Genomic DNA, 13,558 nt, shown 5'->3' with positions numbered 1-13,558 from the left:
ACCAATCCTGAAGCCCTTTTTCTCACTGAAGTCTAGGCTTATCTCGTGGTATCTCTCAGAACAGGGACCAGAAATAGAAATTCTAAGTCCTATAACCCCAACCGCAAGATAACACAAACACAGGCAATTAATTACCAGTGCATACTCAGAGCAGAGAAGTCCAAACATACTGTTAAATTATCATGCATAGCACTTGAAAATGTGCACTGCGCACCTGAAATATGATCTGATTTTATTTTATAGTGCTGCACATTTAGCCAGTGTTTTAGAGTAGGATAAAATTTTCATGTTACAAAAAGTGGTGAGGCACTGGAATGGGTTGCCCAGGGAGGTTGTGAATGCTCCATCCCTGGCAGCATTCAAGATCAGGTTGGACGAAGCCTTGGGTGAGATGGCTTAGTGTGAGGTGTCCCTGCCCATGGCAGGGGGGTTGGAACTAGATGATCTTAAGGTCCTTTCCAACCCTAACTATTCTATGATTCTATGATTCTAAGTGTGCAATCTTAAGACAAAACCCAGGGACAAGAAGTTAACCATGAAAGGGCACAGACAGATTGCTTGTTATGAAATCCAGGTTCAGCAGGTGTTCTCTGAAAAACTGATACTCTCACAGTAAAACAGCAGTAAGAAACCTGCTTCTGGAAAAATTTTGCTTGAGAAATAACAGAAGATAAGCCAGAACATGGCCTGTGTAACTTAAAGAGAAACAGAAATTAAGTTGCCAAAGAGAGGTAAAGCTAAAGTAATGGGTATCACAGGACTAAACCAACCTCACAGCACATGAATAAATAGTATGGAGAACAAAAGTCTTGCACATCCATTAACACCTCACCACCACATCATCAATGCAAGTAAGGGGCCTAGACATAGGTCCACAGAGCCATTTAGTTCATCTTCTGTCCTCAGGACAGATCCATTTTACTTGTGTAAAGTGCACATTGGCATAACCTGCTCCAAACATAACCTGCTGCAGACTGCAGGCCTCCTCCAGCACCCTGCTACTTACTATTCAGGGGTCTCCTATCCCCATCCCCAAGCCTCACCTGAATCTCTGTTTCCATAGTGACTGTCCACTTACTGTGCCAAAACTGAGCATGGAGGACAGGTACCCTCCCCTTCTCTGCAACAGCTTTGAGACACCATGGCTGACTGACCCTGTCTAACCCCTCCGCTTGCTTTAAGTTACCCCTGTAGCATCTACCTCAAAGGGGAGGAAAGTTAAAGCTTGCCTGTTCATTATCAGACCTGCTATTTAAAAATTCCCAAATATGCTGTGCCAAATGCACCATATTTAGACATATGTAATGCATACAGTGTACAAGAAGACCTGAGCCTATGTAACCCTATGGAGCAGCATAGTAGGCATCAAGATGTTCATACATGTAGATCTGCCAAAGAATACATGTAGTCCTACCTAACCAGCCAAATATTTACCAAATGAGATGAATGTATACTTTCTGTACTGGTGACAGAATAAGATTTTCTTGGCTCAGCAGCTGTGCTGCATTCTGCCATCACCTCTGGAGTAATGGCAGAATGGAGAGCATTTTTCAATTGACGTAAACTCAGCCTGACTGAAATCAAGTCATAACAAAATATTGCTACATCATTCAAATACAATGGCAAGCTAATAAAAGACTGTAAGTGTAGTTCAAACAAAACACAGTTAGATTAAAACATTCAAAAATGACTGCTCAGGCCAAACGCTCTCTATGAAAAAAACTTTAAAACCCAGTAAAATTATGGCTCTGTACAGAGTTTCTGTATGATTAAGAACTTAGTTCTCATATGTTAAAGGGTTGTTCATATAGTTTGGGTTTTTTTCTTTATTCTCATTGCAGTGTCACAATGGTTCTCCAAATAAAATGAGCAACAGGCCCCTACATTTTGGAAACCATTACTTAGCTTAAAACCCATCACATGCTATACCTCCTAGGTCATAGAAAGTAAGAGGTAAATCCAGGCAAAGGATTTACTTTGAAGCTGAAGAGAATTAGGGGATTACTGCAGTAAGGCACCTGCTGGGCTTGCAGTGTCCTTGAAGGACTCTTTAGCCTATATTTTCCCAGAGAATGAGAGGGAGTCTTTTCAACACAGATCCATTTCAACTGAGGGACATGGCTTTGCAAACTGCAAGTCAGCTCAGTACCTAGCTTCTTGGTTACTGCTGGGGCTGTGAGCCCAATTTCCAACCAGCACTAACAATATGGTGCAAAATAACCTTAAAATACCTAGACCATTCCACTAAATGATTCTGCCCACCAGATGGGAAATTACCTTCACCCATGGCTTGCCTGAAGTTGAGCAACAGTCATGAGTAATTCATAAAACTACTGTTATTTGAATACAACAAAAGCAGAATGCTTTGCTTCTCCTCCCAGTAAATGCAGACAGTACCAGATTTTGCTGAATAGCACTTCTTTCATGTGTCAGGCAGCAGAACCACCAGCATGTGCAGAGTCACAGCAATTGCCATCAATACCCCTAGAAAAAATGAAGTGTCCACCTTCATTTCTTCACCCACCCAATTCAATACTGGGAACCCAGGCCTGTACCTGCCCTGAAAAGCTGAAAAAGAAACTTTCTTCAATTAAAATCCTTCTAAAACAAAGGGAGTTAGAAGTCAATCTCATCCTAACTTCCACAGATAAAAGCAAACCCCCTTCTAACATCAGCATAAGTAGTAAGAGCCGAATATCTGATTCAAGTGTTACATAACCGCTTTCACTCAGAGTATGCATGTTTCCTCTCTGTAAAAGTTTGCTGTTACAAAAACTATTCTAGCAAAAAATTCTAGCAAGTACAAATAAATAAACAAACAAAACAATTAAATTGGTCTGTATCTACAAGTGTTCATACTATTTCTAGTTAAAACCAACATTATTGTGCAGGTTCCCCCCTATAGCCCAGACAGATGTTCTTATGAAAACAAAAACCAACCAAACACAAATGCCATCCAAGAACATCTAACTGATCCCATAACATCCAGTTAGCTATAAAATGTGAAGCTCTTTCTTTGCTAGGCATGTCTGTAGTACTGTCCAACAACAGAACATTTCAGATAAGCAGCAATGCAAAATTTTCAGAACTGAAGTAAAAATTTTATTAGCTATTTGCTTTGTTCTTCAACTTGATACCTGAACAGTTTTTAACGACTTTCCTCCTACAAACATGCAGAATTAACAACAGTGAATAAAATAAAATTTTATTCCAGTGTGAAATGCAACCTATACAACAGATCTGCTGGCAGCACCTTCCATCCAAGCAGTTTCTTAAGTAGCTTTAGCTTTAGCAACACGTTTGGATTTAACAGGAAAAAGCTGTTAATAGAGTACCTGTCTAGAAGGAGCAGCAGGGGAAGCTGAATCGACAGATGATGGAGAAGAGGCAGCAGCCGAGTCATGAGGTGGAGGGCAAGAAGGAGTTGGGGGCTGAGAATAGGATAAGCCTTTAGTAGATAGTTTATTCTGTGTAAAGCAGAAATAGGAGAGTTATCCAAGAGACAGTGACATTAGCAGAGGTTAAGAGAGTAATTTCAAAGTCATGCATGAAAAAGATAGGATAGTCATAGAATCATAGAATCTTTAGGGTTGGAAAGGACCTTAAGATCATCTAGTTCCAACCTCCCTGCCGTGGGTAGGGACACCTTACGCTAAATCATATCACCCAAGGCCTCGTCCAACCTGGCCTTGAACACTGCCACCGATGGAGAATTCACAACCTCCCTGGGCAACCTATTCCAGTGCCTCACCACCCTAACAGGAAAGAATTTCCTTCTTATATCCAACCTAAACTTCCCCTGTTTAAGTTTTAACCCGTTACCCCTTGTCCTATCACTACAGTCTCTAATGAAGAATCCCTCTCCAGCATCCCTATAGGCCCCCTTCAGATACTGGAAGGCTGCTATGAGGTCTCCACATAGCCTTCCCTTCTCCAGGCTGAACAGACCCAACTTCCTCTAATTCTGTTCTTTTTCCTCTATTTCTGCACAGGGAGGAGCCACAGAAATTATCAAGGTAAAACCTTCATGGCAAATTATATTACTGTACTGTTTTCTTTTAAAAATATTTACAGTGGACAGTTAGGTAAGATAGTGCTGTGAGAAAGCATAACAAAGCATAAGAAATGCCAGATTCCACCAAGAACTACAAATTCATTAGAAACTGTGAGCTACCAGTGTATATGTAAGCACAAGACATGGTTTATACTAACATTTCTCTCATGCTAACGTACTCTGATTAGCTCTATGATTTAGATTGTGTTTTGCCTCAAATTATGAATAATACATAGCCTTTTGCCAGTTACAGCAGAATCCACATTGTTTTTCAGATCCACCCAAGGTGAAAGGAAAGTTAGAAACAAAACTACTGAAATTTCCCTCCCCCTGATTTCTCGTATGTCTTCTAACTCAGCACTTTTTCAGGTATAAAACCTAATATTCACCTTTGGAAGCTCCATGTATCCAAACATTGAGGCAAGATGTGCTGCTTTCTCTTTAATGTTCTTTTTATGGAATTCCCTGTTTGCTACGGTCTGAGCTCTTTTCTGCAATAAGAGCCAGGGAAGGAATGCCAAGAAAGGAGAGAGAGAGAGAGATCTCTGTTAATGTCACATACATCATGAGAATATATCAAGTTTGTAGAAAGACTTTTTATTGTCTTAATATAGCCTATAGTCAACAGAGAAAAAGCCAGCACATATCTAGGGACAATACAGGATACAGATTAACATATGCAGTTAAGAGACAGAAAGGAAAAGAAATTGCTTGTCACCTGTTTCATTTTTTCCTCCAGGTGCTGAAGACGCTCAAGCACTCCAGAAAGTACAAATGCAGCAGAACAGGCAGATGCGAGATTTTCAGAGGTTTCTGACAGACTGGGTTGGGTATCTGTTTTTTGTACAGTCTTTGCTTTCCTGGCCATATGATCAGAACCATCTAAAGACTGTTTGGGTTCCCTGACCTCGTGTTCACTCCTAGCTAGCACCTGAAACTGGGAAACACTTGAAGTGAAAAAAATCTGCTTTCTGCACTACCATGCAGTATATGCAGCTTTTAAGAATGCTTCTGAAAGCACAGCACAGTCATGCACATAACTAGAATCAAAATGTTCTCACATCACTCTTTGCAAACTATCTACTGCATCTCTGATGCTTGCATCCATGCACTGAAATAAATCGGTCCTGCATAACTTACGCAGGTCTTGACATCCTTCTCTAGGTCTGTGTCAGTTTTTATGAATAACCCCAGTTAGCATCAGTGCAGAAGAACACGACACTGCATCTCCTTCCAGGTTTTTTAGCAAGGATTTTGCTTGCTTGTTTGTTTTAGTATTACATCTGCTTGAAACTAAACTTACAATCAACTTGTAAGGATATCAACAGTAGTTCTCAGTGTAATTCTAGATCTAGTCTAACCCAAGTTAAGCTATAAAGTATTTAAGATTTAAACAATTTTAAGGAGTTCATTGAGGATTTCAGAATAGGTCTCTGAATTTGAGTCTTTACATAGAATAGCTTTTGAAGTAAATAAAACATTTGAATCAGTTCAGCTTTATCAAACTCAGTCTTACCTTCCAGTTGGGTCTTTTCATGAGAGTTTTCTACTTCATCCTATCTGTCCAATTCAATTAAATACATAAACTTTCCAAATTTCTCAGAATTAAAATATAAAAACCTAATGCCAATCAACTTGCAGTGTGCTTCTGATGTTTCAGAATAGCAGATCTGCCTTTGAAACAGCAATTCTCAACTAGTTTATGAATCTGCATTTTTCATCAAGCTGATTGGCAGATTTCCATATGCAATGCAGATCCCATTTCACTGAAGACTACTCTTGCAATGCCCCTACATGGTATTTACTTCAATTTAACATTCTATTGTAAAGTGAATGTCAATACTATTTGATATAAGACTGCTTTCATTGGAAGTATCAAGAGAAAAATTTAGACAATGTATTCAAACATTTTGCCCCATGTATATGATGCAGCAAAAGAGTTTTCAGCAGAAATTCTTATCACAAGTTTTGCTTAAAGAAATAAAACCTCTGGGCATCAATATCAGCTTTTCAATGCTCAAGCTTTTATCTCAAATATTTTTGCCAGGTTTCTTGGGACGGAAAACTCCTTTTGCATTATCTTTACAATAGCCCAAAACATCAAGTACATGCACAGACAAATTTTCAGATACTGCTGTAGTTTTCTCACATGTTAAATGTAGCTATGTAATTATACAGTTTGGACTCTAGATGTGATAACACAGAAATCAACACCTATGTTTTTAGGTTTGTTTTGGTTTGGTTTTATTTCCCCCCACAGTTATTAATTCTTTCAAATAGTTTTCTCATCTGGTCAAGCAGGTATAAAATAGCCTTAAACTTTAATGTGGTTTTCACAATTCTGAGCTAAATATATCTGTTAACTTTGCAGATTACATCCACATGTTGTTTTATATATTCTATAGTTACACAATAAGACTGAGTTCTCAGCAATGAGAGAAAAAGTGTGATTGTCTGGTGTTACCAATATGAGTTCCTACCTGCCTTTTTGGTTGAGGAGGAAGAAGACTTGCATCCTTAGGCTTAGCAAAGCGAGGATTAACAGGAGGGTCAGAAGAAAGCAGGCCTCGTCTATCTATTAGCTCCTTGTAAAGCATTTTTAAAATTACAAAGACAGAGAAGAGGGGAAAAAAAAAAAAGGAAGACAGTAAATAGGATTCAAAGGTCTTTTGAGGCAGAAAGAAATAAAAGCTGGTTTTAAAGACACGTTACTATGGAGCTTAACAACATGCTTTGTAGACTTTTGTCACTGACCAATTTTATTAACCCCTTCTACCATCAAAGATATACTTAAAATTCAGCGCATTCAGGATTCTTTTAGAAAGGTTATGATCAAAAGGTAAAAAAAAAAAAGCATCAAGCATTCCTTCAACAAGGTCAAGCAAACCTCTGCACACATAGCACATGCAGAAAACTCAGGGCATTGACAAGTAGCCAGGTAGAGCGCAAAGAACAGCAGTTCACACACTGCAGAAGTCACTTGACATCTACAGCCTACGTTTCTGGAGGACTTAAATATGTAAAAGAAAAAAATGGATACAAGCACAAAGAATTAAGAAAACCACCTCCTTCTGTGGAACCTCAACACCTTGTTCATCCTTCCTTCAAATATTTCATGTGACAGATCCAAACTCAGCTGACTCAAACCATCTCACTAGCTAAAGTGTGATTTTGAGTTTATGATCACTACCTTGACAGCACTGGATTATCTTTAAACCATGAAAATGCCACTGAACGTACAAATATATTCCATTATGTCTACTTTACAAATGGAAATGCAGCCAGACACATCTTACAAAAGGTTAGATTACCTTCTATGCTTTCTAAATTTTCCACAAAGAAAGATTCCACTGGATGTGTAGAGTCCTTTAGTCATAGAATATAGGGAAAAAAAAAAGTCCTTCTGCAATACCATATGCAGTCAGCTGTGACTTCCACACAAAGCAAAAATTCTACAGACTGGCTTACAAGAGATTTCTAGACATTGCAATTCCACCAAACTTTATTATTAAAATATAAATTAATACATTATATAAATATGCATTAGTCAACCTATATTAGTCAGATTTGTTCATTAACTATTGAAAGGAATACCTTTAATTTGCATACAGCATCACGTTCGCAAGGAGTGACTACAGTTTAATTTCAGAGATTACTTTTGCATTCACCTATGACATACCTGCCTCCGAAAAATTGTATTTGGAGCATTCTCTTCAAACTTTGCCAACAGTTGAGTTGCCATTGATTTAACTTTATTCTGGTTTGTTCCTTCTCTGCCATCACTCTGTTCTTTTCCATTTATCCCTTGGCTTGAAAAGCCTGAAGTCTGCAAGGAAACAACAAACTATGGTTTTCCTGAGTTTGCCTACAACACTCACGGAGAGATAAAAAGAGAGATGTAACATCCTTATCAGCAAAGGGCAATAGAAAATACATCTATATAATATTTTAAAGATGAGGCTGTTTAGCATGCCAAAGTCACCAACAAGTACTCTCTTTGGTCCCAGAGTACAGCAAAAAAGGGAATATTAACTGGTGTTAGTGATAAAACAGAGTCACCAACACCTTAAGCATTCTTGGATCTCAAAGAAAACTAGTGCAATTTAGGTGATGCTCTCCTCCCTGACAACTGATTTAAATAAATTTAGCTCTTCTTTAGTGCACACCATGGTAAATTCAAGGTTTTAAGGAGAGAGGCTGGCTTTTTCTTTCCTGCCAAGCACAAAAAGGGCCAAGCCCCAGCCCCCCAACTCCACTTCTTCCTCAGCTCTGGTGCTCATCAAGGAACTGGCTGAACACCACTGAACACCAACCTCCTCGAAGACACCAAAAAGACCTTTTCGACGTCTTTTATTAGACTCATTTTCTTCTGTTTTCCCTTCAACCTGGAATGGTAAAGTCAAAACAAGTTTATGGATTACTGCAGCAGTTACCAGATTTACCCACACAGTTCCTCCCAGGATATTAACTTTCATAACCAGGCAGTGTGGTCTGGCCTGTGTTAAATAAGGCAAACCCAGGTGAGCAGTGCCAGCATGCGGGGATCCTCATGGCACTGGCGTGCCTCATCAAACCCTCACATGAGGAGGCTGGTGGCCCTCATGGGAGTTATCACATATATCAAAACTGCCCTGTAACCCCTGACTGGGAGCTCTCACTGGACTCTGATGGGTGAAAATACATGCTTCTACACCCTGTTGAACACAGGCCCTACATTGTTGGTGTTTATCTTGTCCTCTTTCAGTGTTGAAGAGTTTGTAATTCATAAATTACTGACACATCCTTGAAGGAAAAGGCATTACAGCATCACTTATTCTGTGAATTTTAGTCTAGACTACACTGGTTTACAGGTAAGTAATAAAATCCAGAAACCCCTTACTCTTTCACATCTTTTAATTAGATATCTGCATGCAGATCATGTGTTTATAGCGCAGACATACCTCTTTTTGGGAAGCAATTATTGTCTACCTTAAAGTCTGTCGCCCTTGTAAGGTTCATCTCCCTGACTATGGCTTTACATTACAATACTTAAGCAACCAAATTGCCTATTTTGTGCTCAAGCTACGCACATGTTTAATTACTCTACTGAATTAGGGATGACACAACAAATACTACTTCATACTCAGTCTGGATGAACTTGCAAAATAGTCAATGCTTAAAAATTTGTAACAGTTCTTATTAAATTCAATTTTGAAGACTTGGTACAATGGAAATTTTTTTTTTGTCTGATAGATGTCATGTTGGGTTACACTTTATGAACAATAGACTCCACTTATTTGCATCTGCCCATGCTGCATCTTAGTGATTGCTCAGCCAATTAAAAAAAAAGAAAAAAAGAATGAAGAGAGATCAAAGAATACAGGATTCCTTTTTATAGATACACTGTAATAAATCATTATGCAGTGAATAGAAGTAATCCCAAACAACTTCTGGGCAAACACCAAAAGAATCAGGTGACAGTATTTTGATTACTTGTATGCTTTGGTACATTGTCTTTCAAGCACTAGCTCTCAGTAACCTAGCTTAACACTGCCTATAGTCATTAGTCTACCAAGGAAAATTGAACAACGTAACAGCACAATGTATTCTGCATAATAATCTGTACCACATAAAAGCAGAATTCGCCTAAGTGAATGGAGCAAACAAGATGATGCCTTTCGAAAAGTCTTACACAAAGGACTTTAATTAAGATATTTTACAAAGAAATGAAAGACAAAGCAATTTAATTACCTAGCAAAACTGCAAGAAAAAGGACTGTGCCCTTTATTGTGTAAACACCTCTATTCATTTATTAGTCTGGAGCACAGGAAATCTCAGTTCCTCTCCAGCCCTGCCGACACTGTTGGAGAATGGAAAACATTACCCAGCCCAACACACCCTGCCAGAACAGCTGGCCACACCAGCTCCAGGGTCCCGCTTCCTGGTCTCTCCTAATCTGAGCCCAGATAAGGATCCCTCTTCCAGCCAAATAAAAGGACAAACTAGATGGTATGGAAAGTTTTGTAAGCAACACTGTTACCCTGGCTGGTTTCTGAGTCTATGATATGTGAGTGCTCTCTTACAGTAATACCTGGATAATGCTCAGCAGCACGTTTTGCAGGGGAAAGAGACATAAATCTGAAGCCAAACTCTTAACTCAAGCAGTTGCTTTCCAAAGAGTTTCATTTCCCAGCTAGTTTCAGCTGGTTCTGGCACCCAAAAGGCTCTGTTCTAACCCGAGTACCATGTTCCTTGCTTACTTTCACACCCCAGCCATGACAGGGCGGCAAAGCCCTATACAAAATAAGGTCTTCACAGTCCCACTCCCCAAGCTAATTTGGAAAATACCACCTTCGCTTCTCATTTCAAACAAACCACTGCAGTGTGAAACCAAAGGGGCCCATCAAGCAAATAACCTCATGCTTTCATGTAGTGCCAAGAACTATACCTCCTGTTATGACAGAAGGCTTATTTCATGATGGGAGGTTAGTCAGAAGGGCTGCACAGCTTAGTAATGGAAAGCTCTCCCCATTACTAAAAAGTCTATTTACTTCCACAAATAACTCAGGGAAAACCAACAACACTGTGGTCATGAAGAAGATTTTTCTTCTGAAGAAGTCACCCACAAGAAAAAGCAATGTTTATTTTGCCTATTTGATTTCCCACTGGTTGGTTAGCTGGGAAATATCACTTGGTTTTGTGTATATGTGGGTGGCAGGGAAAAGTTATTTCCTAACAAGGATATATGAGGTTACTGTGTTGTCCACAGGTTTCAAAAATGTGTTTCCTTATAGAAAATATCTGAGACATCATCTAGGAAATCACTAGAAATTCTACCTTCAGGTAGAAATTCTACCTTCAGGTAGAAAACGAGCAAACAAAAAATCCCACATTTCCATGAAAACTGAGAAGGTAAGTTGGCAACAAATTTAAAAAGCAACACATTAAACTACAGAGAATGCAGTACATACATGTACACCTGAACTTTTCTGAAGGACACTGAATTCCAAAGAATTTGGAAATGTGTAGTTTTGAAGGCAAAACTTAAAGAGTCTCTGCATAGGTGTAAATGAAGCAATACAGTTAAGCATGAATGAGGTCTATTAAAAAGGAAAAAAAAGAAAAGGAAGAAATAAAAAGAAAAAAAAAAACAACCAGAACCCAACAAAGCAAGGGCTTGAGAACTGCAGCAGTAAATACACAGTTTCTGACCAGCCCAGGAAAGTCAAAGCCTGGAACAATTTTGCATTAAGCTTTGTTTCAGAAAATACAGAAGTTAAATTCATTTTGGTGGAGTACATGCTGCTGTCTAACTTGTGCTGGTTAATCTGCAGCAGCTGGATTTGAGACACTGGTGCCTCTGAGCCAGGCTTTGCAGACATTCCCCATGTAAACTGAAATTAGAATGAAGGTAGGCTTGGCTGTGGACGCACAGTCCCTCCTCAAGGTCTCCTTGCAAAAGAGGACCAGGTTAATGAATAGGCAGAAGGTGAAACAGTTTATTACTGAATAATTTCATTAGAGTAACCTCTAAATTAAATCATAGAAAACTTTTGAAGTTTTAATCCATTCAGAAACATAATACTCTTACTGCACACAGTCCTATGCCACACAATATTAACTCAGGTCTTCATAACCTTTCAAGGCCCCAGAGTGTTGAATCACAACATGTATGGGCATGGATATGTTTTATAAAGGGGCATAAAAAGGGCATTTCAATAAGTCTTCACTAATAAGTGACCAAGAGAAGAATATATGTATATGAGTAAGAGAGCATCATCTCAGAGTCATGCCAGTCAGCCTGCCCACTGTTTGTTACCGTTTCAGGCTTTATACATCTTAAGTATTCGAAAGCTTCCCTCCAGAACCATGACAGCAACCACACCTGTTCAAAACACTGCTTTGTGAAAAAACAGCACTCACTCCCAATCAATAAGCCTTCTAGCATACCAGTGACTATTTGAACTGAAATATAATAATATGGCTGCATATTTAACTCTAGGAATACAGAACTACAGTACTATTTTTTCTTAAGGGTAGGAATAACCTAGAAAAATTCCACCAGACTTTCCCGTCTCAAAAAAAAAAAAACAAACTCAAGCCCAAAGCCCCCCCCAAATAAAATAATCCTTAGTATTTAGCATTGCACAAAACCTCCTAAAAATTATTTTGGAAAATCTTTTTTTCAAGAAATAAAACATAAAAGACAATACACATAAAGAGCCAAGATCTCAAATATTTCAAGTTGAAAATGTTAATTTGTAAACACAACAAATAAAACAACCTTCTCCTCTTATTTTCACCTTCACTGAAGAAGATATCAGTGGACAATAGATATTAATTCTCCCCAAGTACACCTAAATTCTCACTGTGATTTGAAATTTTGCAGTTACAGAGAATGCTTAACTGGGACTATTATTAATGCTTCAGCAATTTGACACTGACAAATGCTTCAGTATTATCCTTACAAACATCATAAGAACTGACTGTGCATGTGTGTGTTAGCTTTGTTTACTGTGAAATCTTATTTTTCTTCTTTAATATGCTCAAAAATCTCCTTCTACAGCTCTTTTAATAGTAGGATACATATAAAACCTTTATTTCTAAACCTGACAGCTTATTTTCATCTTCTCAACAGAGAAAGGTTTATAGGGCCATTCTTACCTTTGGTACTCGTTTTCTTGGAAAAGTTAAATTGATGTAATTATTAAAGATGAAATTGGATGATTTTGCTGAACAAAGATCGTTATGTTCTCCATTTTGCTTCTCACCAGCATCTGTTCAAAAAACAACTGCTTAGGATATTTACTCAAATTTCTTTTTTAAATGTTTTGTCCCAGGCAAAATTTTCCAGTTGAGTGCTGGTAGCAATGATACATAAGAAACCCAAGCCAATAAAATAAACACATACAATATAGGGTGACTTTTTAAAAAAGGAAGAGAAGCACCCAGGAATGGACAAGCTATATGCAGTCATTCTTACCAGAGAATCATTCTAACGGCCCGATACATGAACTTTATGATGTCAAGCAGCAGTTATTCAGCTGCTTCTGTTCTCTGAAACCACCAAGGACCCACAAAACCTTGGTCTTCAATCAAGTTTTTCCCCCTTTCATTTTTAAAGCACAAGGTAGCTATTGCAGACAGAAGCAGGCACTCTTGCATTCCAGAACAGCTCAGCTGGGAAAAGACTCTTGGCTCAAGAGCAGTGCTCATAAGCAGCCTGGATGAAGTGCTTCCGTCCCCTAAACTTGCAAGAATTAGGAGTGGCCTGGGTTTGGCTTACCTACTGCCCGCAGCGGTGTGCCCCTGAACAGTTCATAGAACTTGGAGAGGTACATGACCATGCTGAGCTTGTCGGGCTCCCCAGCCGACCCCACCTCCTTCCCCGTGGTCACAGGGGGGATCCCAAACTCCTGCTCAGCAACATCGAATGCCAGCTGGTTGTTTTTGACAACATCCTCTTCATTCAGAGCATCAAAGTCACTGTGGGGCAACACACTAGTATTAGTGGCAGTTTCCTCT

At 38.9% G+C, this 13,558-nt stretch overlaps 1 protein-coding gene across 1 annotated transcript in view; it reads right to left on the bottom strand.

Annotated features, from left to right (window-relative positions):
• MICAL2 (microtubule associated monooxygenase, calponin and LIM domain containing 2) overlaps positions 1-13,558 on the bottom strand; it is a 117,643-nt gene that overhangs the window by 69,475 nt on the left and 34,610 nt on the right. The window contains exons 13-20 of the mRNA XM_057418220.1: positions 13,320-13,519; positions 12,698-12,810; positions 8,368-8,439; positions 7,734-7,880; positions 6,535-6,639; positions 4,773-4,991; positions 4,444-4,545; positions 3,336-3,467 (exon numbers count right to left, since the gene is read on the bottom strand). Of these exons, the coding sequence (XP_057274203.1) occupies positions 3,336-3,467; positions 4,444-4,545; positions 4,773-4,991; positions 6,535-6,639; positions 7,734-7,880; positions 8,368-8,439; positions 12,698-12,810; positions 13,320-13,519 (1,090 nt within the window). The remainder of the gene's footprint in view (positions 1-3,335; positions 3,468-4,443; positions 4,546-4,772; positions 4,992-6,534; positions 6,640-7,733; positions 7,881-8,367; positions 8,440-12,697; positions 12,811-13,319; positions 13,520-13,558) is intronic.

This window comes from Pezoporus wallicus, unplaced genomic scaffold (assembly GCF_028554395.1).
Source record: "Pezoporus wallicus isolate ANWC-B61680 ecotype Strahan unplaced genomic scaffold, APGP_CSIRO_Pwel_v1 contig_2025, whole genome shotgun sequence".
NCBI lineage: Eukaryota > Metazoa > Chordata > Aves > Psittaciformes > Psittacidae > Pezoporus > Pezoporus wallicus.
The sequence above is the reverse complement of the archived record's forward strand: the minus strand, read 5'-3'. Positions and strand labels throughout refer to the sequence as shown.